This window comes from Schistocerca cancellata, chromosome 5, assembly GCF_023864275.1.
Source record: "Schistocerca cancellata isolate TAMUIC-IGC-003103 chromosome 5, iqSchCanc2.1, whole genome shotgun sequence".
NCBI lineage: Eukaryota > Metazoa > Arthropoda > Insecta > Orthoptera > Acrididae > Schistocerca > Schistocerca cancellata.
In genome coordinates, this window is record NC_064630.1 from 809307889 (window position 1) to 809334786 (window position 26898).

A 26898-nucleotide genomic window follows, 5' to 3' on the forward strand; every position below is an offset into this window, starting at 1 on the left:
AGGAGCCAGACGGTAGGGAAGGTGGTTTGGGGATTTCATAGGGATGAACCAAGAGGTTACGAAGGTTAGGTGGACGGCGGAAAGACACTCTTGGTGGAGAGAGGAGGATTTCATGAAGGATGGATCTCATTTCGGGGCAGGATTTGAGGAAGTCGTATTCCTGCTGGAGAGCCACATTCAGAGTCTGATCCAGTCCCGGGAAGTATCCTGTCACAAGTGGGGCACTTTTGGGGTTCTTCTGTGAAAGGTTCTGGTTTTGAGGGGATAAGGAAGTGGCTCTGGTAATTTGCTTCTGTACCAGGTCGGGAGGGTAGTTGCGGGATGCGAAAGCTGTTTTCAGGTTGTTGGTGTAATGGTTCAGGGATTCCAGACTGGAGCAGATTCATTTGCCACAAAGACCTAAGCTGTAGGGAAGGGACGGTTTGATGTGGAGTGGGTGGCAGTTGTCATAATGGAGGTACTGTTGCTTGTTGGTAGGTTTGAAGTGGACGGATGTGTGAAGCTATGAAGGATGGGAGACTGCATGTAATGGGTTGAAGGTGTTGATCTACGTAGGCAGAGATACGTTCTGTGGGGGCTTGGTAACCAGCTACATGGGGTGGCCGGGATGATTGGGTTTGTGAATTTTAGAAAGAAGGGAGAAGGTAGGGGTGCGGGGTGTCGGTGGGGTCAGGAGGTTGATGGAGTCAGGTGAAAGGTTTTGTAGGGGGCCTGAGGTTCTGAGGATTCCTTGAAGCTCCGCCTGGACATCAGGAATGGGATTACCTTGGCAAACTTTGTATGTGGTGTTGTCTGAAAGCTGACGCAGTCCCTCAGCCACATACTTCCGATGGTCAAGTACCACGGTCGTGGAACACTTGTCCGCCGGAAGAATGACGATGGATCGGTCAGCCTTCAGATCACGGATAGCCTGGGCTTCAGCTGTGGTGATGTTGGGAGTAGGGTTAAGGTTTTTTTAATAAGGATTGAGGGGCAAGGCTGGAAGTCAGAAATTCCTGGAAGGTTTGGAGAGGGTGATTTTGAGAAACAGGAGGTGTGTCCCGCTGTGACAGAGGACGGAACTGTTCCAGGCAGGGTTCAATTTGGATAGTGTCTAGGGGAGTTGGATCATTAGCAGGAGGATTAGGATCATTTTTCTTCGTGGCAAAGTGATATTTCCAGCAGAGAGTACGAGTGTAGGACAGTAAATCTTTGACAAGGGCTGTTTGGTTGAATCTGGGAGTAGGGCTGGATGTGAGGCCTTTGGATAGGACAAAGGTTTCGGATTGGGAGAGAGGTTTGGAGGAAAGGCTAACTACCGAATTAGGGTATTGTGGTTCCAGATTGTGCTGATTAGAATTTTGATGTTTTTGGGGGGGGAGTGGAGCTGGAAGTGGGAGACTGAGTAGATGGGAGAGACTGGGTCTGTGTGCAATGAGAGGAGGTTGAGGTTTGCTGGAAAGGTTGTGAAGGGTGAGTGAGTTGCCTTTCCGGAGGTGGGAAACCAGGAGATTGGATAGTTTCTTTAAGGTGGAGGGTGGGATGCTGTTCTAATTTGCGGTTGGCCGGTAGGAGGATGCTCTGAACAGCCAGTGTGGATGTGGGAGAGGAAAGATTGAGTATTGAATAGGATTGGGGAGAAGAGAAGTTTGTGGCACAACTTGACCAGAAGAAGGGATCGGTTGGTAGGACATGTTCTGAGGCATCAAGGGATCACCAATTTAGTATTGGAGGGCAGCGTGGAGGGTAAAAATCGTAGGGGGAGACCAAGAGAAGAATACACTAAGCAGATTCAGAAGGATGTAGGTTGCAGTAGGTACTGGGAGATGAAGAAGCTTGCACAGGATAGAGTAGCATGGAGAGCTGGCATCAAACCAGTCTCAGGACTGAAGACCACAACAACAACAATACGCAACCCACTTCCAAACCATAACCAAAAAATTTTTTCCGCTTTCAACACTACCGCTGCTATAAAAACCACCGTTTCCAGTTCACAAACAGTTCCTTTCACCTATTAAACAACCATTTCGGCTAGTTCTAATAACTTTCGCTTTATTTCCATTTCTGTGTTTTCCCACATCACTGTTCATTTTTAGCCGCTTCCCACAGGTTTTAACGTCATTATTTCTTCGTCAGACAGTTGTTAGCCTCATTTTCATAATCTGCCACCACAAAACCACTCCTTTTAATACATTTACACTCAGTTTTTTTCGAAATTTTCCCAAATTTCTCCACCCTTTAATGTGTTTTGGCGGCAACACAACCACCTAACCTTTGTGCACATCGTAGTTTACCAACCCAAGTTCACTGCAGGATCAACATAGCTCAGCTTTAACCAACACTTTTTCGACTTTTTTCACACCAGAAATGCAGTTGCTTTCTAGTTCACCTTTATCTCTCCCAATATATTTTTTTATTTTCGTTTTCATTTCAGCCTCAGGTTACACTTTCCACCTTCTAATACCATGTCACCCTCACAACTTCCCCACAACGACCCCATTAAGTTTTATTTACATTCCCTCCATGCCTTCGCCCTAGCCAGATTACACTCCCATATTTTATTTACTCAGGCTTGTCTGACATTTGGCATTACCCCAAAGGCCTCACACTAAAAGTTCCCATCTCTGGCTGTAATCCTTCTTTCCAACAGTCCCTATACCAGTTCCAAACTGAACAATCCATTGCCCTCACGCATCTAATCCTTCACCTACACATCAACTCAGCCAATGAACACACCCGTCAACTCCTATCCTTAATAAAAGTCCTCAATCTTTCCTCTCCCACATCCACACTGGCTGTTCAGAGCATCCTCCTACAGACCAACCGCAAATTAGAACAGCATCCCACCCTCCACCTCAAAGAAACTATCCAATCTCCTGGTTTCCCACCTCCGGAAAGGCAACTCACTCACCCTTCACAACCTTTCCAGCAAACCTCAACCTCCTCTCATTGCACACAGACCCAGTCTCTCCCATCTACTCAATCTCCCACTTCCAGCTCCACTCCCCCCCAAAAACATCGAAATTCTAATCAGCACAATCTGGAACCACAACACCCTAATTCGGTAGTTAGCCTTTCCCACAAACCTCTCTCCCAATCCAAAACCTTTGTCCTATCCAAAGGCCTCACATTCAGCCCTACTCCCAGATTCAACCAAACAGCCTTTGTCAAAGATTTACTGTCCTACACTCGTACTCTCTGCTGGAAATATCACTTTGCCACGAAGAAAAATGATCCTAATCCTACTCCTAATGATCCAACTCCCCAAGACACTATCCAAATTGAACCCCGCCTGGAACAGTTCCGTCCTCTGTCACAGCGGGACACACCTCCTGTTTCTCAAAATCACCCTCTCCAAACCTTCCAGGAATTTCTGACTTCCAGCCTTGCCCCTCAATCCTTATTAAAAAAACCTTAACCCTACTCCCAACATTACCACAGCTGAAGCCCAGGCTATCCGTGATCTGAAGGCTGACCGATCCATCGTCATTCTTCCGGCGGACAAGTGTTCCACGACCGTGGTACTTGATCGTCGGAAGTATGTGGCTGAGGGACTGTGTCAGCTTTCAGACAACACTACATACAAAGTTTGCCAAGGTAATCCCATTCCTGATTTCCAGGCGGAGCTTCAAGGAATCCTCAGAGTAAAACAACCTCTAAAAATGTTATACTCATAAAGGAACCAAAAGGGCTCACCACTTAAAGGTCCCCAGAACCATTTCTCTCCTTCAACATGTACTCGTGGGAAGTACAAATGAAGGCATTTATTTTGTTCAGGTTTAACTTTTCTTCTTTAGAGGTTGTTCTTATTTGTGAGGAACTTCTGACAGTAATTTTGTTTAACACTGGCTTCATAATTGGGAAAACTAACCAAACACAAGTAAGCAAATGCACGATAAAACTTGTCAATTTTCAGGTTTTTCTCCTTAGATTACCTGGCCAGAGTGCTAACAGATGCGCAACTACAGCATGTCTCCCCGACTGGAATTGGGAGATTCCTGTGCTTGCACATGGTTGCCCGCATACACAAGCAGAGGCATGTGTGAACTTTGAACTATACCATTTATTCCCTCGCCCTTTGGAACAACAGATGCATGAGCCTAGTGCACACAAAAAGTTGAACAGCTGTAAATGCACCTTTAATGTTAGGCACTACTGGGTAAAGTCCATGGAGATAAAGGTTATGTGTTGGGGTGAATAGTGGGAACACAGAAATGGAGGAAGAGTCTGGTGTGAGGGCAGGGCTGTAGTATGAAGAGGAAAAGGGATAGTGAAAGATGGGGAAGGAAAGGGGGAATGGGGAGTCCTGCTTTGGAGCGGGATAGGTGGGTCAGAGTATGGTCGATCTGGATAAATATCCAAGCAGATTTCATTGTCTGTGAAGAGGAGTCCACGGAACATGCAGATTAGGCTATGGAGTAGAGCACGTCTTTTCAGCCCTCAGACTTGCTCGTAAGTCCCTCGCTACGGTGTCGCACACCCTCAGGCACAATGTGCGATGGGTCAGGAGCCATAGACAGAAATCTCACACAATCAGCCTGTGTATTCCCACTGTGCTCTTACTGCTCGTAAGACACATTAGCAATTGAGTACTGTTTGTCACAGTGAGGTGCTACGAGAACAATGAAGGATGTTCTATAAAAGTAGATTGTACAAGGTATGTTTCATCTGTTAACTTTTAATAGAAAACAGATGAGACATACCTTGTACATTTTACTGGACATACCTGCAATAAGCAAGGATATCTTCAGGATATCTTCAGCTGGGATAATTTCAAGCTATGACACTGCTGGGTGGGTGTTGGTGGGGGTAGTTCACCTGGAAAGGTGACGTCGTCTTTGATCCGATGATGGCTTATTCCATCTGGGTGATAGTAGATGTACTGATAATGCTTTCAATGCCACACACCAACAGATGGTGTAGTGCGGTAGCTAACAGAGTGCCACTCCTTTAATAGAAAATCAGGGTGTATACGACCCGGGACAACCGGTAGATCCGGGAAAAACCCGGGAACTTTTTCATCCGGGAGAAAACCAGGAACAACCCGGGAATTTTTTAGAATTCCGGGAATTTTTCATTGTTTTAGTTTCCAGTTAAATTTTTGTAACTTTGACTGGTAAGAACCAATACTCTAACAAAGAATATTACTGTACTCGCTACCGCAGAATAATGCTGCAGCCAAAAAAAAACAAACGAGAGGAAAAAAAAAGAGAATAAAACTTAAGTTGCAAAGGAAATGCACCATATACAATAAGAAAACACATTGCTGATACAAGCGTTTGCCAACAGCAAAACGTGTCAAAGGCTTTAGGATGATTATTCATGACAACAAATTGGCTCCGATGAGCGTGACGTCACAATTGTTTACATTAGATTCGTTTGAGCGGTTGCGAGCGAGCTTACGCGCATGTACATTTGAGTTGCATTTCAGTAGTACCCTCTCCCGCTTCTGGCTACCGAAGTGCAGCAGTTAGCAGTATAAGCAACAGCAGCAAGCAGCCAGATGCTATCCAGAAAAATTTTACTGGTGCGCCTAAGCTGCCAGATTCACGTATGCGCAACAGGCTCGGAACAAGGGGCCAGGGGCAAACAGGGGTATCTGCCCCGGGCGACAGTTTCAGTGGGGGAAGGGGAGGGAGGCACCAAATTCATATTATTGAGGAAATAGACCTTGTTTCACAAAGTGCCGAGCATCCAGCGCTCGTTGGTATATCGATTACTCATATGATTTTGAACGCAGCCCTGTTGGTTTTTGAACATTTTTGAACAAATTCTAAGTTGATTTCTGAAATAATCGCAAGTTGATTTTTGAATGCGTGCATAGTGTACGTGATGTCTCTGCCAGGGGAATTCCCGTCGAATCTAAAAATAAAGTTTCCTGCAGACCAAAGGGGACGCGTCTATACGAGATGGGCGGAAAAAGCCGAACGGGTGAATGCTAATCACCGTTTATGTGGTTCATTGGGTTTGCAAATGATCAGCGTTGTTATAACTACTAGCGAATTCCATAGATTCCGACTACCAGAGTGGAAATAAACGAATAAAAGGTATAACAGGCAACAAATATTGCGTATTGTCTACTCCGTGTATCCAAGAAAATGAAATTTTGACAGAAAATTTTTGGCCAGACCGCCACACTACTAAGGGCCAGTTATACAGTCCGCGGCTAGCAGCCGCCAAAGTTCTATTCTGGGAGTAATGCGGAAAACGCGTTGTACGAACACGTAATAACGCCTAACCGGAGAATAAATGCTGGTTAACTAAACTGGTGATTGTGGCAGGGTTAGACAAGTTAACCAGAGAATAAGTTTTGACACTGGCAGTAATAGTTACAAAATTAGTGATGACAAGATTGTTTGTTAGAACAAGGAAGGACAAGAAACAGGGGGACACACACATTACGGAAGAATATGACGATTTCAAATTTATATAAAAATTTCGTACTACTACTTTTCGATCTAATGCTTCAGAAGCTAGAGAGTATGAATGAAATGTGAAACTATTTCCTAACATAAAACTTTTGCTTGTAGTTGGCCTAATAGGAATTTGATATTGGTACTTTGTGAATTATATTCCGTCTGGTCTTGGGTTCAGTTTGTATTAACAGCTTTTTTAATATTAGACATCATCATTTCGTTTTTTGAAGTTGCAAAACGTTTGATGAAGTTTGGTGAGATAATAGACCCTTTCACAAAAAGGAAAGGACACCATGTAAAGCTGCAGCAAGGTTAGAGTGAAATTAAGGACTGAAGAAATGTGTACTGTCTTGCTTGTCACTTGTCTTTACTCGCTTTATGTATCCTATATTTAATTTTATGTCACACAAAACAGCAAGTTACTAGCTAATAGGCTGAAAAGACTGCAAATTTTCTGAAGAGTACTTGTTCTGCTGGTTACAAATAATCCCATCCCGTATTAATTGCGAGATCTTTTTTAAAGAGGGGCAGGATGTCAAACCTGCCAACTGGGGGCAGGAGAGGCACCACAGGACATTTTAATTTCCACTGTCCTGAATATAGTTTGATGACACCCATTACAAAACATTATATGTTTGAATTCCACAGAGCGAAATTCAGAGACGTGCGACAGAAGAATGATGTGTGCAGAGGCATGGCACTGCACTTTGGCACACGTAAGACCAAATAACATGTCTTACTTTTCCTCCAGCATATATGTTTCATGTATCAAACTTTTCAGAAATATGTGCGCTACAAAATGAAGATATTTTATAAAAGTCGATTTTTTTAAATTTTTGGCGTCCAACCTCAAATGCTCGAGGGAGGGGGAGCGCCACTATCTAGTATTGCCCCGGTTTGGAAATATCGTAGATCCGGACCTGATGCACAGAGCAGTCTGAGTTGTAGTGGGGAGGTGGTAATCTCCACGTGACCCGTGTTTACGTTAAGTGATTTTGCTGTTTCCTCTTCATTTATTGCTCTCACGTCAAATGAAAACAAAACGGTTGTCTTGGCCGGGAGCTATCAGGTGAATTAAAATACATTCACATAATTACGGAAGGCTTAGTTTCATATTTTATTTTGTTTCCACCTTTCTGACAGTCAAGCGTTAATCGCCTTGCAGAACAATGAAGTTATTTTTGTCGGTTTGTTAAAATCAAATGGTTCAAATGGCTCTGAGCACTATGGGACTCAACATCTTAGGTCATAAGTCCCCTAGAACTTAGAACTACTTAAATCTAACTAACCTAAGGACATCACACACACCCATGCCCGAGGCAGGATTCGAATCTGCGACCGTAGCAGTCCCGCGGTTCCGGACTGCAGCGCCAGAACTGCTAGACCACCGCGGCCGGCGGTTTGTTAAAGAAAATGACTTTTATTAATCTTTTCTGAGGCCAATTTATTTGAAACGAAGTGTTTAATTCCACACTATTGGCTAGTTTAAACTGTTCGCTGGATTTCAAGTTCACGTTTTCATCTTCTAGCACGTATGGTATTGTGCCTTTATAAAGAACCAAAAGCGATAATACGATGGTTCACAAAATTCCCAAGCTTTTGGAGTACGTCTTGTTTCTTTTATGACATAATGTAAGATCTTTTAATGTTTTACACGTACGAACGTACGGGCTTCCTGCATCACTGTAGCTGCAGAAGCGCTGCGACGCCTGTTATCTGGCACTCTGACAACTGCTGAAACGAATCTAACAGGTCGCGGGAATATATTTGGAACGGTTCTTTGAAAAGCGTTACTTTCAAAGTACGACCATTCACAATATTTTCGAGCCCGGGAGATCAGACATTTATGTCGTCGTTAAAAATTTTACTGGCACTTTGTGGAAGGCAAAAAAAAAAAAAAAAAAAAAAAAAAAAAAACCATGTGAAAGCTTAGCTTCTTTTGCAGCTTATTAATCTTAGAGACCAATATTACACGTAAAAGCTTTTCTTTTCTTGTAGCAACACTATGTATATTCATTTAAACTATTATCTTTTCCTATTTGTGTGTTAGCGCTACTTAACAGTGATGTTGCTTTTGGCTATGCTCTGAATATCCGCTGTCATTGGCCGGCGAGATCGTTTGTAATGAGCTACGACTGGCTTACAAAAGCGCATCGCAATCTCTATATCAGTCCTTCGGAAAGTAACGTGCGGTGTTTAGTGGAATTGGAATTTATACTTTCGTAATACGAAAATATGCAGTATGCATGTTGCTGCACATCAGACATCTTTTCCAAAACGTATTTTTTCCCCTGAGTTTCGTTTTCTAAAGCGCCTGGAAATTCAACTCCGGTGTATAAAACCACAACCACTGAAAGGATTGATAAGTTTCACAGTTCTGAGGAAAATTGTACTGCTACTTAACACAGAAAACGTGTGTTTTCATCCGGGAGAAATTCTGTTCTTAACCGGGAAATCAGGGAAAAATCCGGGAATTTTTTTTTTTTTCTCGTCCACGTATACACCCTGAAAATGCTCACAGCCAAAAGATTCAGTGTGATGCAGCCATGTGAAGCAGGCAACCATGCCATGGATATGCACTCTTGCTTCCTACAACCTAGTGAGTTTGTAAGGGGTCAAATTGTGGGCTTCCACGTGGCAAGATGGTCTTTTGGAGAATTGCCATACAAGTTGAACATGCTGTGACAGGCGCACAACGATGCTGACTATCAGTGGTCATGTGAACATTCTCGCACCCATAGATGAGGCTCTGAATGTCCAAGTAGCACAGATGCCCGCCAAGATGATCATATTGTAAGGGCAGCAGTGGCAGATTATACAGCTATCACAGCACAGATCAGAGAGCTTGTGAGCCCAGATGTGTCAACATGAACTGTTGCAAACTGGTTATTAGCAGTGGAACTATGAGCTTGCACACCTCTCATTCACCTTTGATGTTTCTGGAGGGAATGCTAACCAGCGCTCGCTATGTGCAGAATGTGGTTAGACCTAATCTTTTTTATAAACAAGAAAGGTGGTGTGTTGTCCCAATAGGACAATGCCCACCCACAAACTGCCCATGAAACTCAACGTGCTCCGCAAGAGGTGCAGCCACTTCCATGGCCTGCATGATCTACAGACTTGGCTCCAGTTGAGCACATGTGGGATATGATGGAATGAGAAGTAACTTGTGCAACCTGTCAACCAAGAACTCTCACAGAACTATGTGAACTGGTTGAGCAGGCATGGCATAACATGTCCCATGATAATATTCACCAACTGTACGATCTACTGCACACCAGAATCAGTGTCTTCATTGCCACACATAGAGGCTACACCATGTATTAATGTGGGTGTTTCAGAGTGGCTCAATACCCGGAACCTCAGAATCGCTTCTGTTACTGATCTATAAATGTAATCATTTCATATATTCCATATGCACTGTTGCGACAATAAATCTTGAGCACATTCCACACCAATGTTAAGAGATTTTCCCAAAGTTTTCCTCCTCCACACTTACAACCCTTTCAAATGAACACGTTTTACTCTTACAGCTCTTATAGTGTCTGAGGGCGATTGACGGGGCAGATAGTGGGAACAAAGAAAGGAAGATGGAGATTGGTGAGTGGACAGAGCCTTAGAATGAAGAGAAGAGGGGATAGGGAAAGATGGAACTGATGCATTTCTTCTACACATCATCATACTTAAGTTAAATTATCTCAATTACATATAAAGAAGGAATTTCTGTTATTGTTCAAGGTTTGGGAATATCGCTAGGATTTTTTGTAAAATGAAGTTAAAATCAAATCTGGAACACAAAATAAGTTTTGATAACATATTTACGAAAAAGGTATCCTTGGATTTCATCAAAATTTTGAATAATATTTCTCATTTACTGCAGTTTCAGCTTGGGACCATTACGGGAGTAATCACCATTGTATTTTGCCCTTTTCCCTCTAGTTTTGAAGAATAGGCTTAATTATTTTAAAATTGTAAGAGAACAATATTGGGAGCTGTATTTGACAGAACAAAAGTTTATTAATACTATTTTTAATTTCAGTTAGCGTCTGGGCAACACTTCCAATCCTGGGGGCTATGTTCCGTGGCAATGAGAGGATCCAAAGAGTTACTTTTACGACACACCTTCAGGAATATAACTTCTTTAATTGAAAAATCATGAAATAAATTCATAAACAGAGTATATCTATAGCAGACAAAAATTTTGCTTCTAGGTACATGCTAGGAAAGTATGTTTATTTTCTGATGTTATGATGTTTGGAAGCAAGAGAGAACAAAAATGCGAAGGTAGAAATATTATGATGATGGTTAGACTGTACATGTAATAAATGTGTACACTTTTCATTGCAGGCCATGTCATACTTCACAGATTTCCCTACAGCTGTGAGTGTGATGGTTGCCTCATTCGAACAATGAGTTTCTTGCTAGCCCACTCTCAAACAGTTGCCAAGGTCATGAGTAATGATTGAGTTTTGTGTATGTGCTAACCACCTCTGTTCATCTAGGTATAGGGCTGGTAGGATGTGTTGTTACAGGCACTGCAGCATACCAGAACTGATAATTGGGAAGGGGGAAAGAATGGGCTTCTTGGAATTTATATTTTGCGCAGTGCGGGTCAGTAATAACAGTCCAGCTTGACTTTCATACTAGGTATGGCGTGGATCCTCCTACAGTACAGAGCATTAGATGATCGCATGAACAATTCCGAGAAACAGGTTGTTTGTGTAAAGGCAAATCAACCCAAGTGTCTGATACAGATGTGGAATGCATCTAACATAGTTTCACAAGCAGTCCGCAGAAATCCATTCGCCGTGCAGCTCGACAGTTCAACATGCCCCTGATGTCCATGTGGCATCGACATTTACACATGAAACCGAACAAAATTCAGCTACTGCAGACTTGTCATGAACGTGACAAACAACAACAGGTGGAGTTCTGTAATTTTATCCTTGCCAAGATGGAGGATGACAGTTTTCGTCAATGCTTCGTGTTTAGTGATGAGGCAATATTCCATTTAAATGGAACGGTGAAATGTCACAAAGTGAGAACATGGGGTACGGAACAACCAGATCAAGTTGTACCGCATCAGGGAGACTCTCCAAAAATTTGTGTAGTTTCACAGGAAAAGGTGTATGATCCATTTTTCTTTGCCGAGAACACTGTTATAGGAAACACTTATCTCGAAATGCTTGAGAACTTTTTTCCCCCCACAGTTGAAGACTGATTCAAATGACCATTTACCAACAGGATGGGGCACCACCATACAGGCACACGGAAGTGCAGGAATTTTTAAATGAAAGTATTACTGAACGATGGACCAGTTGCACTGGACTAAATAATTCAGACTTACATTACTGGCCTCCAAGGTCACCAGACCTGATTGTATGTGATTACTTATTGTGGGGGTTTATGAAATACTCTAGTTATGTGCCTCCATTACCGACAATAATGAGTAAACTGAGACAATGCACGATAGCAACTGAGGAAGCTGTAACTCGATATATGTTCGCTGCAGTGTGCGAACAATTTGAATACTGCACTGACATATACCAGGCATCTCAAAGGGAGGCATATTGTACAACTATGAAAAGGTATGAAAAAAACTTTTTGAGTTTGTCGTTCATCAAAAAAACAAAATTCATTGTATATGTTCATTAGTTTCAGAAATATAGATGTCCAAATTGGATGATTCTTTCTGATACACCCTGTATTTATAGAGATTGTCTAGCATGGTCTTTTTTCTTTACTTGAATGTATTACTTTGTTCAACTATAGCAAAAATAGTGATCACAATGTTTTTTGAAGAGTGAATACAACTGGAAATTCGTAAATCAATTATGTGAAATCAGGCTCATACCTTGTTTTCTCCATTATTTGTATTCCTTCTTGAATCAGTGTCATATGTCCTTCGATACCTGCAAGCAGAGCTTTTTTTCTCATTAAATATTCAGAAAAAATACAAGAAACATCAACAAAAATCACATGTTGCACTAACATTCTTCAAGACTAGAGCAGAAAATGCTACACTCAGTATACAATTCCAGGAATTACAGATTTCATAATGATCAAACTATAGGATAGTTTGATATGCAAACAGTTTGTTTTTATACTTTGCTATTTGTATCACTGAACTGCAGATTTATGGGTAGGACATGGAAGCACTTAACAAATCACAAGAAACATTAGTTGGCATTCGTTTTTCTATAGCAGATGAGAGTCAGAAGACATGTTGGATACATGATTTTTGAGACCCATACATTATTTAATTGAATGGAAGGGTTATAAATAACAAGTGACATGTAGCAAATCTATTTAATAATCATTTCTTAAACATAGTAAACAGCATAGGGACCAAGAGTTCAAGAGAAAGATCATAGCAATATGTTGAAGTAACTCTCGTAAAATTACATCAAATGAATATACCACCAGCTTCTACTTCTGTAATTAAGAGGGTTATACACTCTCTCAAGAATAAAAGATCTTCTGGTTTTGATGGTGTTTCCAATAGAGTACTAAAAATTTGTTCCCACACAATAAGACCAGAATTGTCCGAAATATGTAATGCATCACTAACTCAAGGCATTTTTCCTGAGAGACTAAAATATGCCATTGTTAAACCCCTCTTTAAGAAAGGTGATAGGACCTATTTCACTGCTGACATCATTTTCCAAAATTTTTGAGGTGGTGGTGTATTCTACAATGGTATCTCACCCTGGCAATAATTATATCCTCAGCAAATCACAGTTTGGGTTTCAGAAGGGTTGCTCTACTAAGAATGCCATTTACATGTTCACACACCACATATTATAAGCATTAAATAACAAAATAGAAGATTAGATGGGTAGATCACGTAACTAATGAGGAAGTATTGAATAGGATTGGGGAGAAGAGAAGTTTATGGCACAACTTGACCAGAAGAAGGGATCGGTTGGTAGGACATGTTCTGAGGCATCAAGGGATCACCAATTCAGTATTGGAGGGCAGCGTGGAGGGTAAAAATCGTAGGGGGAGACCAAGAGATGAATACACTAAGCAGATTCAGAAGGATGTAGGTTGCAGTAGGTACTGGGAGATGAAGAAGCTTGCACAGGATAGAGTAGCATGGAGAGCTGCATCAAACCAGTCTCAGGACTGAATACCACAACAACACAACAACAACAGGTATTTTCTGTGACATATCCAAGGCACCTGATTTGTGAATCTTAGATAAATTTAAGTTTTATGGGATTGATGATATAGCCAACCAATGGAACATGCCAAAAGAATGCAGAAAGTTGTACTTAGTAGTAATTCAACCAAAAGAATCCACAGACATAATTCTGACTGGGAAGAAATCACATATGGGCTTCCCAAAGGCTCAATCTTATGTCCACTGCTGTTTCTCATATATGTAAATGATCTACAGTCTAATGGAAAACAAGCGAAATTAGTTCTTTTTGCAGATGACACCAGTATTGTAATCACTCCCAGCACACATACAGAAATGGAAGAAACTGTGTTCAAAGTTCTCAGAAGTATCATTGACTTGTTTTCTGCGAATGGTCTCACCCTGATTTTTAAAAGGCCACGTCATATTCAGTTCTGCACCTCTAGAGGTGCTGCACCAGTGATAAGTGTAACACATGGTGATGAAATAATACATAGGATGGGAACTTCAAAATTCTTAGGTGTCCGTACTGATGAGAATTAAAAAAACACATTTTGGGACTCCTAAAACAAACTTAGTTCAGCCACATTTGCACTTAGAATCATAGCAAATTTTGGAGAGAGAGAAATCAGTAACTTGACATATTTTGCTTATTTTCATACAGTAGTGTCATGTGGAATAATGTTCTGGGGTAACTCATATTTAAGAAAGAAAGTCTTCATTGCCCAAAAACGTGCTGTAAGAATAATAAGTGGTGCTCACCTGCGATCATCTCATAGACATCTGTAAAGAGTTGGACATTCTGACTACTGCTTCACAGGATATTTATTCCCTCATGAAGTTTGTTGTAAATAATCCACTACAGTTCAAAAGGAACAATGAGGTACATAATTACAATACTAGAAGAAATCATGACATTCATTACTCAACTGGGAGTGGCAGACAGTCAAGTGTTGCAGTTTGGACGGAGGGCAGGAGAGAAGGTGTGGAGAGGGGAGGGGGTAAGTAGCGGAAAGGAGAGAAATAAAAGAAATTAAAAGACTGGGTGTGGCGGTGAAATGACAGCTGTGTAGTGCTGGAATGGGAACAGGGAGGGAACTGGATGGGTGAGGACAGTGACTACCGAAGGTTGAGGACAGGAGGGTTACAGGAACGTAGGATGTATTGCAGGGAAATTTCCCACCTGTGCAACTCAGAAAAGCTGGTGTTGGTGGGAAGGATACATATGGCACAGGCTGTGAAGCAGTCATTAAGATGAGGGATATCATGTTTGGCAGCGTGTTCAGCAACAGGATGGTCACTTGCTTCTTGGCCACAGTTTGTTGGTGGCCGTTCATGCAGACAGACAGCTTGTTGGTTGTCATGCCTACATAGAATGCAGCACAGAGGTTGTAGCTTAGCTTGTAAATCACATGACTGGTTTCACAGGTGGCCCTGCCTTTGATGGGATAGGTAATGTTAGTGATCGGACTGGAGTAGGTGATGGTAGGAGGATGTATGAGACGGGTCTTGCATCTAGGTCTATTACAGGGGTTATGAGCCATGAGGTAAGGGATTGAGGGATTGGGAGCAGGAGTTGTGTAAGGATGGACGAGTATACTGTGTAGGTTTGGTGGACAGCGGTAGACCACGGTAGGAAGGGTCAGAAGGATAGTGGGTAGGACATTTCTCATTTCAGGGCACAATGAGAGATAATCGAAACCCTGGCGGAGAATGTAATTCAGTTGCTCCAGTCCCGGATGGTACTGATTTACGAGGGAATGCTCCTCTGTGGCCAGATTGTGGGAGTTTGGGAGGTGGTGAAAGACTGAAAAGATAATTACGGTCAGTGAAGGCTTCAGTGAGACCCTCAGTATATTTTGAAAGGGACTGCTTGTCACTGCAGATGCGATGACCATGGGGGGCTAGGCTGTACGGAAGGGACTTCTTGGTATGAAATGGGTGGCAGCTGTTGAAGTGGAGGTATTGCTGGTGGTTAGTAGGTTTGATATGGACGGAAGTACTGATGGAGCCATCTCTGAGGTGAAGGTCAACATCTAGGAAGGTGGCTCGATGGGTTGAGCAGGACCAGGTGAAGCAAATGGGAGAGAAGTTGTTGAGGTTCTGGAGGAATGTGAATAAGGTGTACTCACCTTTAATCCAGATAGCAAAGATGTCATCAATGAAGCTGAACCAGTGAGGGGTTTAGAATTCTGGATTTTTAGGAAGGATTCCTCTAGATGGCCCATGAATAGGTTATTTATTGCTTTCTGGGATTAAAGGGACCGGACTGCTACGGTCATCGGTCCCTTTTTCCAAAAAACTAAAAATACCCACAGAGAATAAAAAACGTTCAACAGAACAAAAGACAGACGACACAGAACAAAAGAAACGTAGACAAGGACCAGACAAAAGAAATAAAATCACACAGAGTGTGACAGTGGTTGGCCGACCACAGGAACAAAAAAAGGAAAAGCCAACCACCGAAAACACATTAAATACTGAGTTTAAAACCGTAGGCCAAAGGCCAGAATCAACACAAAACAATAAAATAAAACATAAACACTCATATTAAATGATAAAAAACCCCTGCCCGAATAAAACACAAAACTAAGCCAGCCATAGCAGGGTCATTTGTTAAAACGGCAGGGAGCGTGTCAGGCAGTGTGAACGTCTGCCTGAGCACAGCTAAAAGCGGACACTCCAATAAAATATGGACCACAGATAAAACGGAGCCGCAGCGACATAGAGGTGGGTCCTCAAGGCGCAGTAAGTGGCCGTGCGTCAGCTGAGTGTGCCCAATGCGCAGCCGGCAGAGGACAACAGACCCGAAGGGACGACCGCCACACATTCATCGTCGCCTTGATAGGGCGAAGTTTGTTGGGCATGGGCAGGTTGCACCATTCAGTGTCCCAGAGGTCGAAAATGTTGCGACATAGTAGTGCCCGCAAATCAGTCGCCGGGAGGCCAATGTCCAGAGATGGTGTACTGGTGGCCTCTTTCGCCAGGTGGTCAACATGTTCATTGCCCGGGTACTGACATGACCGGGAGTCCACACAAAGACCACAGAGCGGCTGCAACAGGCAAGAGTATGCAGGGACTCCTGGATAGCCATCACCAGACGAGAACGAGGGAAACACTGGTCGAGAGCTCGTAAACTGCTCAGGGAATCGCTACAGATAACGAAGGACTCACCTGAGCAGGAGCGGATATACTCTAGGGCACGAAAGATGGCGACCAGCTCAGCAGTGTAAATGCTGCAGCCATCCCGAAAGGAACGTTGTTTGGAATGGTCCCCTAGAGTTAGCGCATAACCGACACGACCAGCAACCATCGAACCGTCAGTGTATACAACGCCAGAGCCCTGATACGTGGCCAGGATGGAATAAAAGCGGCGGCGGAAGGCCTCTGGAGGGACTGAGTCCTTCGGGCCCTGTGCCAAGTCGAGCCAAAGGCAAGGGCGAAGAACTCCCCATGGGGGTGTACGCAAAGTGGCCCGGAAAGGAGGTGGAACAGTGAAAACCCTAAGCCCGGAGAGAAGCTCTTTGACGCAGACCACGATTGTACAACCTGACCGGGGCCGACGTTCTGGCAGATGGATGACCGATTGTGGGAACAGAAGACGATAGTTTGGATGCCCGGGAAAACTAAAAACATGGGCAGCATAAGCAGCCAGCAAACGTTGGCGCCGGAACCGCAGGGGAGGGACACCTGCCTCCACTAGTATGCTGTCCACAGGGCTGGTCCAGAAGGCACCAGTGGCGAGTCATATTCCGCTGTGTAAGATTGGGTCCAGTTCCCGCAACGCAGACGGGGATGCTGAGCCATAAGCCAGGCTCCCATAATCCAGATGAGACTGGATTAATGCCTGGTAGAACCGTAACAGGGTAGATTGGTTGGCGCCCCAGCTGGTGTGGCTCAAGCATCGCAGAGCATTTAGATGCCGCCAACATGCCTGTTTCAGCTGCCGAATATGAGGCAGCCAAGTCAACCGAGCATCAAAAAGTACACCCAAAATCCTGTGGGTCTCCACCACAGCAAGAAGTTCGCCGTCAGGATAAAGCCGTGGCTCAGGATGGACCGTTCGGTGCCGGCAGAAATGCATAACGCGGGTCTTGGCAGCCGAAAACTGAAAACCATTCGCTACAGCCCAAGACTGTGCCTTGCGGATAGCGCCCTGCAGCTGACGTTCAACAGCTGCAATGCCAGTAGAGCTGTAGTAAAGGCAGAAGTTGTCAGCATACAGGGAAGTGCAGACAGAATTTCCCACCGCTGCAGCGAGCCCGTTTATTGCAATTAAAAACAGGCAGACACTGAGGACAGATCCCTGTGGTACCCCGCCCTCCTGGCCTTGGGAGGAACTATGGGACGCTGCGACATGCATGCGGAAGGTACGATACGACAGAAAATTGCGGATAAAGATCGGCAGTGGGCCCCGAAGACCCCATCCATGAAGTGTAGAAAGGATGTGATGACGCCATGTCGTATCGTACGCCTTCCGCATGTCGAAAAAGACAGCGACCAGGTGCTGGCGGCGGGCAAAGGCAGTACGGATGGCTGACTCCAGGCTCACCAGATTGTCGGTGGCGGAGAGGTCCTTACGGAACCCACCCTGAGACGGAGCCAGAAGGCCCCGAGACTCCAGTACCCAATTCAAGCGCCGGCTCACCATCTCTTCGAGAAGCTTGCAAAGAATGTTGGTGAGGCTAATGGGGCAGTAGCTGTCCACCTCCAAAGAGCTCTTGCCTGGTTTCAAAACGGGGATGACAATGCTTTCCCGCCATTGCGACGGAAACTCACCTTTGACCCAGAGACGGTTGTAAAGGTCGAGGAGGCGTCGCTTGCAGTCCACTGAAAGGTGTTTCAGCATCTGACAGTGGATGCTATCTGGCCCGGGAGAGGTATCAGGACAAGCGGCAAGCGCACTGTGAAATTCCCACTCACTGAATGGAGCATTGTAGGATTCAGAATGGTGGGTGCGAAAAGAAAGGCTCCGACGTTCCAGCCACTCTTTAATGGAGCGGAAGGCCAGTGGGTAATTGGAAGAAGCGGAACTCGGAGCAAAATGATCTGCCAAGCTGTTGGCAATTTCGACGGAGTCTGTACAAACTGCTCCATTCAGTGAGAGCGCAGGGACGCTGACAGGGGTCCGATAGCCATAGAGGCGTCGGATCTTGGCCCAGACCTGCGATGAAGAGACATGGAGGCCAATGGTGGACATATACCGCTCCCAGCACTACTGCTTGCTTTGGCGGATAAGGCGGCGGACCCACGCACATAGCCATTTGAAGGTGATGAGGTGTTCAATGCAGGGATGTCGCTTGTGACGCTGGAGCGCCCGCCGGCGATCTTCAATCGCTTCAGCGATCTCAGGCGACCACCAAGGCACAGTCCACCACCGAAGGGACCCAGAAAAACAGGGAATGGCAGATTCGGCGGCAGTAATGATGCCGGTGGTGACCGATTGAACCACCGCATCAATGTCATCACTAGAGAGAGGCTCAATAGCGGCTGTGGAGGAAAACAAGTCACAGTCAGCCTTATTCATAGTCCACCTGCAAGGGCGCAGAGAACACTGACGCTGTGGCAGTGACAAAAAGATCGGAAAGTGGTCACTACCACACAGGTCGTCATGCACTCTCAATTGGACAGACGGTAAGAGGCTAGGGCTGCAAATCGAAAGGTCAATGGCGGAGTACGTGCCATGCGCCATGCTGAAGTGTGTGAATGAACCATCATTTAAAAGCGAAAGATCGAGTTGTGCCAATAAATGCTCAATGGTGGCACCTCAACCTGTCGCCACTGACCCACCCCACAGAGGGTTATGGGCACTGAAGTCGCCCAGTAACAAGAAAGGTGGCGGCAATTGGGCTATCAGAGCAGCCAGGACATGCTGCGCGACAGCACCATCCGATGGAAGGTAAAGACTGCAGACGGTAACAGCCTGTGGCGTCCACACCCGAACAGCGACAGCTTCTAAAGCTGTTTGTAGAGGTACAGACTCGCTGTGAAGAGAGTTAAGAACCAGATGCAGACGCCACCAGACACCCTTTCATAAGCTGCCTGGTTCTTATAATAACCCCAATAGCCACGGAGGGCGGGGGTTCGCATTGCTGGAAACCAAGTTTCCTGAATAGCAATGCAGAAGAAAGGGTGACGGCTTATAAGTTGTCGGAGCTCAGCTAGATGGTGGAAGAAACCGCTGCAGTTCCACTGAAGGATGGTATTGTCCATGTCTGTGAAAGGCGTGACGTGACTTGGAAGGCAGATTACGCCACTGAGTCACCTGCTGCCTCCAATTGAGCACTGGTGCTAGCGCTATCCATGGCATCTAAGGGACCGGCGAGATCGAGGTCCTCAGCGGACGCCAGAATCTCCACCTCGTCCTCAAATGCAGAGCTTGTAGGAAGCAGTGGGACAGGTGCCACCGCAATGTCGTTGGTCTTGGGGACTTTCTTCTTTTTCTGCTTGTCGCGCTGTGCCTTCGGTGGTTCAGGCTTCATGGGCTGCACTGGGATAGTCTCAGGGACGGACGATGACCGTGAGGCCCTACGACCAGGGACTGGTGGTTGTTTCAGCCACTTGCAGGTGTCCGCTTTTCCACTGGTCGGAACTTGCGAAGAGAGGTCCCCAAGGGATCCCTTCCTGGCGGGAGTAGCTGAAGAAGTCTTACGCTTCTCCGGCTAGGGAGGGGGAGCTGATGTCCCCGATGTTTGAATGGGTGTTGCTCCTGAAGAAGATGGAGCAGGAGCAACAGGGTGTGAAGTGCCCCCCACAAACAAGGGGGCTGTTGGATTCTGACCAATCATAGAACCAACCGTACGGGACGACACAGGAGATGGAAGAACCGTCGTTGCAGCAGCGGCGTAGGCCTCTCATACTTCCGCCTAGCCTCGGAGTAGGTCAGGCGGTCCAGGGTTTTATATTCCATTATCTTCCGTTCTTTCTGGAATATCCTACAGTTCGGCAAGCAGGAGGAATGGTGTTCTCCGCAGTTAACACAGATGGGAGGCAGAGCACATGGAGTGTTGGGATGCGAAGGACGTCCACAATCTCGACATGTGATGCCGGAAGTACAGCGGGATGACATGTGCCCAAACTTCCAGCATTTAAAACACCACATCGGAGGAGGGATATATGGCTTCACATCACAGCGGTAAACCATCACCTTGTCCTTTTTGGGTAAAACATCACCTTGGAAGGCCAAGATGAAGGCACCGGTGGCTACCTGATTATCCCTCGGACCCCGATGGACATGCCGGACGAAGTGAACACCCCGTCGTTCTAGATTGGCGCGTAGTTCATTGTCGGACTGCAGTAGAAGATCCCTGTGGAAAATAATACCCTGGACCATGTTTAAACTTTTATGGGGAGTGATGGTGACGGAAACATCCCCCAACTTGTCACAAGTGAGCAACCTCCGTGACTGGGCAGAGGATGCTGTTTTGATGAGAACCGACCTAGAGCCCATTTTGGACAAGCCCTCCACCTCCCCGAACTTATCCTCTAAATGCTCCACAAAAAACTGGGGCTTGGTCGACATAAATGATTCCCCATCAACTCGCGTACACACAAGGTACCGGGGTGAATAATCTCCACTGCCTTCTTTAGCCATACGTTCCTCCCATGGAGCGGCCAGGGAGGGAAATGATCTGTGATCAAATTTCTTGCCATTGAGGTTAGACCTCGATCGCTTAGAGACTGCTGGTGGAGGACCACCAGCGAGAGATGATGTACCACGCTTCATTGCAGGTCATCTGCCCTGATGCCACCCACTCCGACCAGGGGCTCTCCCCATGGGCGCCACCCAGCCACAGCAAAGACCACCTGGCAGGATGGCCTTTGCCGGGAGTCCCGATGCCCCAGAGGGATAGGCATCTACTACTCGGCATACGTGGGGAGGTAGCAGCTCAGGCATCAGCAGTGCGATCCCTGTGCAGTCAGGGGGCTACCACCAAGAGGGTACATGACAACACCACCACAACGGACTGGCTACCGTGGTGGATGCTGGGTGTCGAAATATCCACATATATCACGAGGGCAAAGATGGAAGTGCACAATGGAGGGAATGTATGCTACCCGGAACTCACTGCAGCCGATGTGGCCGGAAGCTTGATGGAAGTCCAACTCCATGAAAATATCGGGTGTGCCAGATCTTAGGGCAAGATGGATATATAATACACCACGTAAGGCGTCCTTCCCCAAATGGTACGCACTAACAGAAAATTTTGAAAGGTAGTGGTCAAACCCCTTAGGGGACCATCACATTAAGGCCGAAACATTTGAGACTCCTTTTAGTCGCCTCTTACGACACGCAGGAATACCGCGGGCCTATTCTTACCCCTGAACCCGCAGGGGGTCCATGAATAGGTTAGCATAGGATGGTGCCATGCGGGTACCCATAGATGTACTGCAGATTTGTTTGTAGGTAATGCCTTCAAAGGAGAAGTAATTGAGGGTGAGGATATAGTTGGTCATGGAGACTACGAAGGAGGTTGTTGGTTTGGAATCCATAGGGCATCTGGAAAGGTAGTGTTCGACAGCAGTAAAGCCATGGGCATTAGGAATGTTAGTGTATACGGAGGTGGCATCAATAGTGATGAGGAGGGCACCATGTGGTAAAGGGACAGGAGCTGTTGAGAGTCGGTGGTGGAAATTGTTTCTATCTTTTATATAGGAGGGTAGGTTCCAGGTAACAGATTGAAGGTGTTGGGTCTATGAGAGCAGAGATTCTCTCAGTGGGGGCACAGTAACCAGCCACAATGGGGCGTCCTGGGTTGTTAGGTTTATGGACTTTAGGAAGCATGTAGATGGTATGAGTGCAGGGAGTGGTAGGGATGAGTAGAGAGATGGACTCCAGGGAGAGGGTTTGGGATGGGCCTAAGGATTTGAGTAGTGACTGGAGATCCTGCTGGATTACTGGAAAGGGGTCACAGTGGCAAGGTTTGTAGGAGGAAGTATCTGACAGCTGGCAGAATCCTTCCATCAGGTAATCCTTGCAGTTCAAAACAGCAGTGATGGAGCCTTTGTCTGCAGGTAGGATTTTAGCGTCAGGATCAGTTTTTATATAGTGGACTGCAATTATTTCTGTGGATGCATCTGCATGTTGAGGGATTTGGGGAATGATGGTAAGGCAAGGTTCGAGGTTAAGAAATTCTGGAAAGTTAACGGGGTGATTTGGGGGCAATGGGGGTGGATCATGGCTAGATGGAGGAGTGAACTGAGTCTCTGGTTGACTCTGATTGGCATGACTGGTGGCGAAAAAGTGTTTCTACTGTAGGGACCAGGAGAAGGAAAGAAGGTCTATAACAAGTCCTGCGTGACAGAATTTGGGAGTGGGGCAAAAAGGTGAGGCCTTTGGAGAGGACTGATATTTCTGTGGGGCTACGGTTTCTGGAGGAAAGGTTCATGAATGTGTTGCGGGATTTTTTAGGTTCTGGATTCTGTTTGGTGGTGGGAGGGAGTTTTGGAGGGTGGGGTAAGTGTAGTAGGTCTGCGAGACAGGGTTTGTCAGCTATGATGGGACATGGGGGAGGTTTGGAGGTGGTTGTAGAGGTGGTGGACGGTGGTACTCCAATGTGAGAATAGGAAGTAAATAGGATGGAGAGCTTTTTGAGGTGGTGTTGTGCATATTGCTCAAGTTCCTGCAGGGCTAGCATTTCAACGTGTGTTCTGGGTTAGAGGAATTTGGGATTGCATAGCAGGAGAATTTTGCGGATGGAGAGGATGTACTGCAAGGAGGTTCGGGCTTGATTGACTTGGTTTTGCAGGACTATGTTGGTCAGGGCTAAGGATCAACAGAATCTGAATAGGTGGAGGTCATTGTAGAAGGAGGGGTGGCAGCCAGAGATAGGTAAATTGATGGTAAGGTCATTAGGGGGTTTCCATGAGGCAAGCAACAATGCAGGAACAATATGTGGGGCTGGGATCTGGCTAGGGATAAGGAAACTTTTCTGTACTGGCACAGATGGAAGGAACAAGAATCAATGGTGGCGGAAAAACGCGAAAAATTTCATAAATAATGAAGAATTACGTCCAAAAAATTTCGCAAAAATGCACCCAAATACGTGTGAAAAATCTCGAAAAGGATGAAATGGATGCAAAAGGTGGAAACAAGATGAAATCTGAGAGAGTCAACAATAGCAAAAGGCGAAAACTCAATAAAATAGGAGAGAAGTCACAAGGATCAATGTAAAGGCTAACTAATAAAAAAATATACATTTCTGTGGGTAGCAGATCTGAGGGTGAATAAGTGTGAATGGGGGAGGGGTTGGTAGATGTGACTAGATGGTGGAATTAGTGAGTGTGAACTGAAATAGAATTGAGAAATTGTGTGGGGTGGGGAGAGGTTCATAGGATGAGATACAATATTGTGTGGCACTGGAAAGGTGCGGGAGATAACATGCAAAAATATGGGAAATGACACAGGTTGGTTGGTTGGTTGGTTTGGGGGATGAAAGGGACCAGACTGCTACGGTCATTGGTCCCTTTTTCCAAATACAAAGAACACCCACAGAGAATAAAAACGAGGAACAGAATAGATCACAGACGATACAGAACAAGAGAAACGGAGACAAGGACAAGACAAAACGAACTAAAACCACACAGAGTGTGACAGTGGTTGGCCGACCATGGAAATAAAAAAAGGAAAAGCCAACCACTTAGAAACACATTAAAAGATCAGTTTAAAATCATAGGCCAAAGGCCAGAATCAACACAAAAAATAAAATAAAACAGAAACACTCAGATGAAGGAATAAAAACTCCCTGCCCTAACAAAACGTAAAACTAAGGCGGCCATAACAGGGTCATCAGATAAAACGGCAGGGAGCGTATCAGGCAGCGCAAATGTCTGCCTGACCACAGCTAAAAGGGGGCAGGCCAACAGAACGTGGGCCACCGTCAAAGCCTCCCCGCAGTGACATACAGGAGGGTCCTCCCGGCGCAGTAAATAACTGTGTGTTAGCCAGGAGTGGCCAATGCGGAGCCGACAAAGGACGACTGAGTCCCTGCGGTTGGCTCGCATGGAGGACCGCCACACAGTCATCGTCTCCTTAATGGCACGGAGTTTATTGGGTGTAATCCGATCGCGCCATTCAGCGTCCGAAAGCGCAAAAACTTTTCGGCGGAGGACTGCCCGCAAATCAGCCTCTGGGAGGCCAACATCCAGAGATGGTTTACTCGTGGCCTCTTTCGCCAGGAGGTCAACATGTTCATTGCCCGGGATACCGACATGACCGGGGGTCCACACAAAGACCACAGAGTGGCCGCAACGCGCAAGAGTATGCAGGGACTCATGGATAGCCATCACCAGACGAGAACGAGGAAAACACTGGTCGAGAGCTCGTAAACCGCTCAGAGAATCGCTACAGATAACAAAGGACTCACCTGAGCAGGAGCGCATATACTCTAGGGCTCGAAAGATGACGACTAGCTCAGCAGTGTAAACGCTGCAGCCAGCCGCCAAGGACCGTTGTTCGGAATGGTCCCCTAGAGTTAGCGCATACCCGACACGACCAGCAACCATCGAACCGTCGGTGTAAACAATTCCAGAGCCCTGATACGTGGCCAGGATGGAATAAAAGCGGCGGCGGAAGGCCTCTGGAGGGACCAAGTCCTTCGAGCCCTGTGCCAAGTTGAGCCGAAGGCAAGGGCGAGGAACACACCACGGGGGTGTATGCAGAGGCGCCCGGAAAGGAGGTGGAACAGGGAAAAACCCAAGCCCGCAGAGAAGCTCCTTGATGCGTACGGCGATCGGACAACCCGACCGGGGCCGACGGTCTGGCAGATGGACGACTGACTGCGGGAACAGGACACGATAATTTGGATGCCCGGGCAAGCTTAGAACATGGGTAGCATAAGCGGCCAGCAAACGTTGGCGCCGGAACCGCAGTGGAGGTACACCTGCCTCCACTAGTACGCTGTCCACAGGGCTGGTGCGGAAAGCACCAGTGGCAAGGCGTATCCCGCTGTGGAGAATTGGGTCCAGCACCCGTAACACAGATGGGGATGCTGAGCCATAAGCCAGGCTCCCATAATCCAGACGGGACTGGATTAACGCCTGGTAGAGCCGCAACAGGGTAGAGCGGTCGGCGCTCCAGCGGGTGTGGCTCAAGCATCTCAGAGCGTTTAGATGCCACCAACACGTCTGTTTAAGCTGCCGGATATGAGGCAGCCAAGTCAACCGGGCATCGAAAACCACCCCCAAAAACCTGTGGGTCTCCACCACAGCAAGGAGTTCGTCGGCAAGATAAAGCCGCGGCTCAGGATGGACTGTTCGGCGCCGGCAGAAATGCAGAACGCGGGTCTTGGCTGCCAAAAACTGAAACCCATGCACTACAGCCCAAGACTGCGCCTTACGGATAGCGCCCTGCAGCTGACATTCAACAGCTGCAATGCCAGTAGAGCTGTAATAAAGGCAGAAGTCGTCAGCATACAGGGAAGCAGAGACAGAATTTCCCACGGCCGCAGCGAGCCCGTTAATGGCTATTAAAAACAGGCAGACACTTAAAACAGAACCCTGTGGCACACCGTTCTCCTGGACGTGGGTGGAACTATAGGAGGCTGCGACTTGCACGCGGAAGGTACAATACGACAGGAAATTGCGGATAAAGATCGGCAGAGGGCCCAGAAGACCCCATCCATGAAGCGTAGAAAGGATGTGATGACGCCATGTCGTATCGTACGCCTTCCGCATGTCAAAAAAGACAGCGACCAGGTGCTGACGGCGGGCAAAGGCAGTACGGATGGCCGACTCCAGGCTCACCAGATTGTCGGCGGCGGAGCGGCCTTTCCGGAACCCACCCTGAGACGGAGCCAGAAGGCCCCGAGACTCCAGTACCCAATTTAAGCGCCGGCTCATCATCCGTTCGAGAAGCTTACAAAGAACATTGGTGAGGCTAATGGGGCGGTAGCTGTCCACCTCCAGAGGGTTCTTTCCAGGTTTCAAAATGGGGATGACAACGCCTTCCCGCCATTGCGACGGAAACACCCCCTCGACCCAAAGACGGTTGTAAAGATCGAGAAGGCGCCGCTGGCAGTCCACTGAAAGGTGTCCACTGAAATTCCCACTCACTGAATGGAGCATTGTAAGATTCTGGGTGGTTGGTGCGAAACGAAAGGCTCCGACGTTCCATCCGCTCTTTAATGGAGCGGAAGGCCTGGGGGTAATTCACAGAAGCGGAACTCATAGCAAAATGCTCTGCTAAGCGATTGGCAATGACGTCGGAGTCAGTACAAACTGCTCCATTCAGTGAGAGCGCAGGGACGCTGGCAGGGGTCCGATAGCCGTAGGCGCGTTGAATCTTGGCCCAGACCTGCGAAGGAGTGACATGGAGGCCAATGGTGGACACATACTGCTCCCAGCACTTCTTCTTGCCTT

The 26898-nt window shown here is 46.3% G+C and overlaps 1 protein-coding gene across 1 annotated transcript in view; it reads right to left on the bottom strand.

The window, feature by feature from the left end:
- LOC126188811 (eukaryotic translation initiation factor 5B-like) overlaps positions 1-26898 on the bottom strand; it is a 446346-nt gene that overhangs the window by 230743 nt on the left and 188705 nt on the right. The window contains exon 6 of the mRNA XM_049930424.1: positions 12250-12307. Within this exon, the coding sequence (XP_049786381.1) occupies positions 12250-12307 (58 nt within the window). The remainder of the gene's footprint in view (positions 1-12249; positions 12308-26898) is intronic.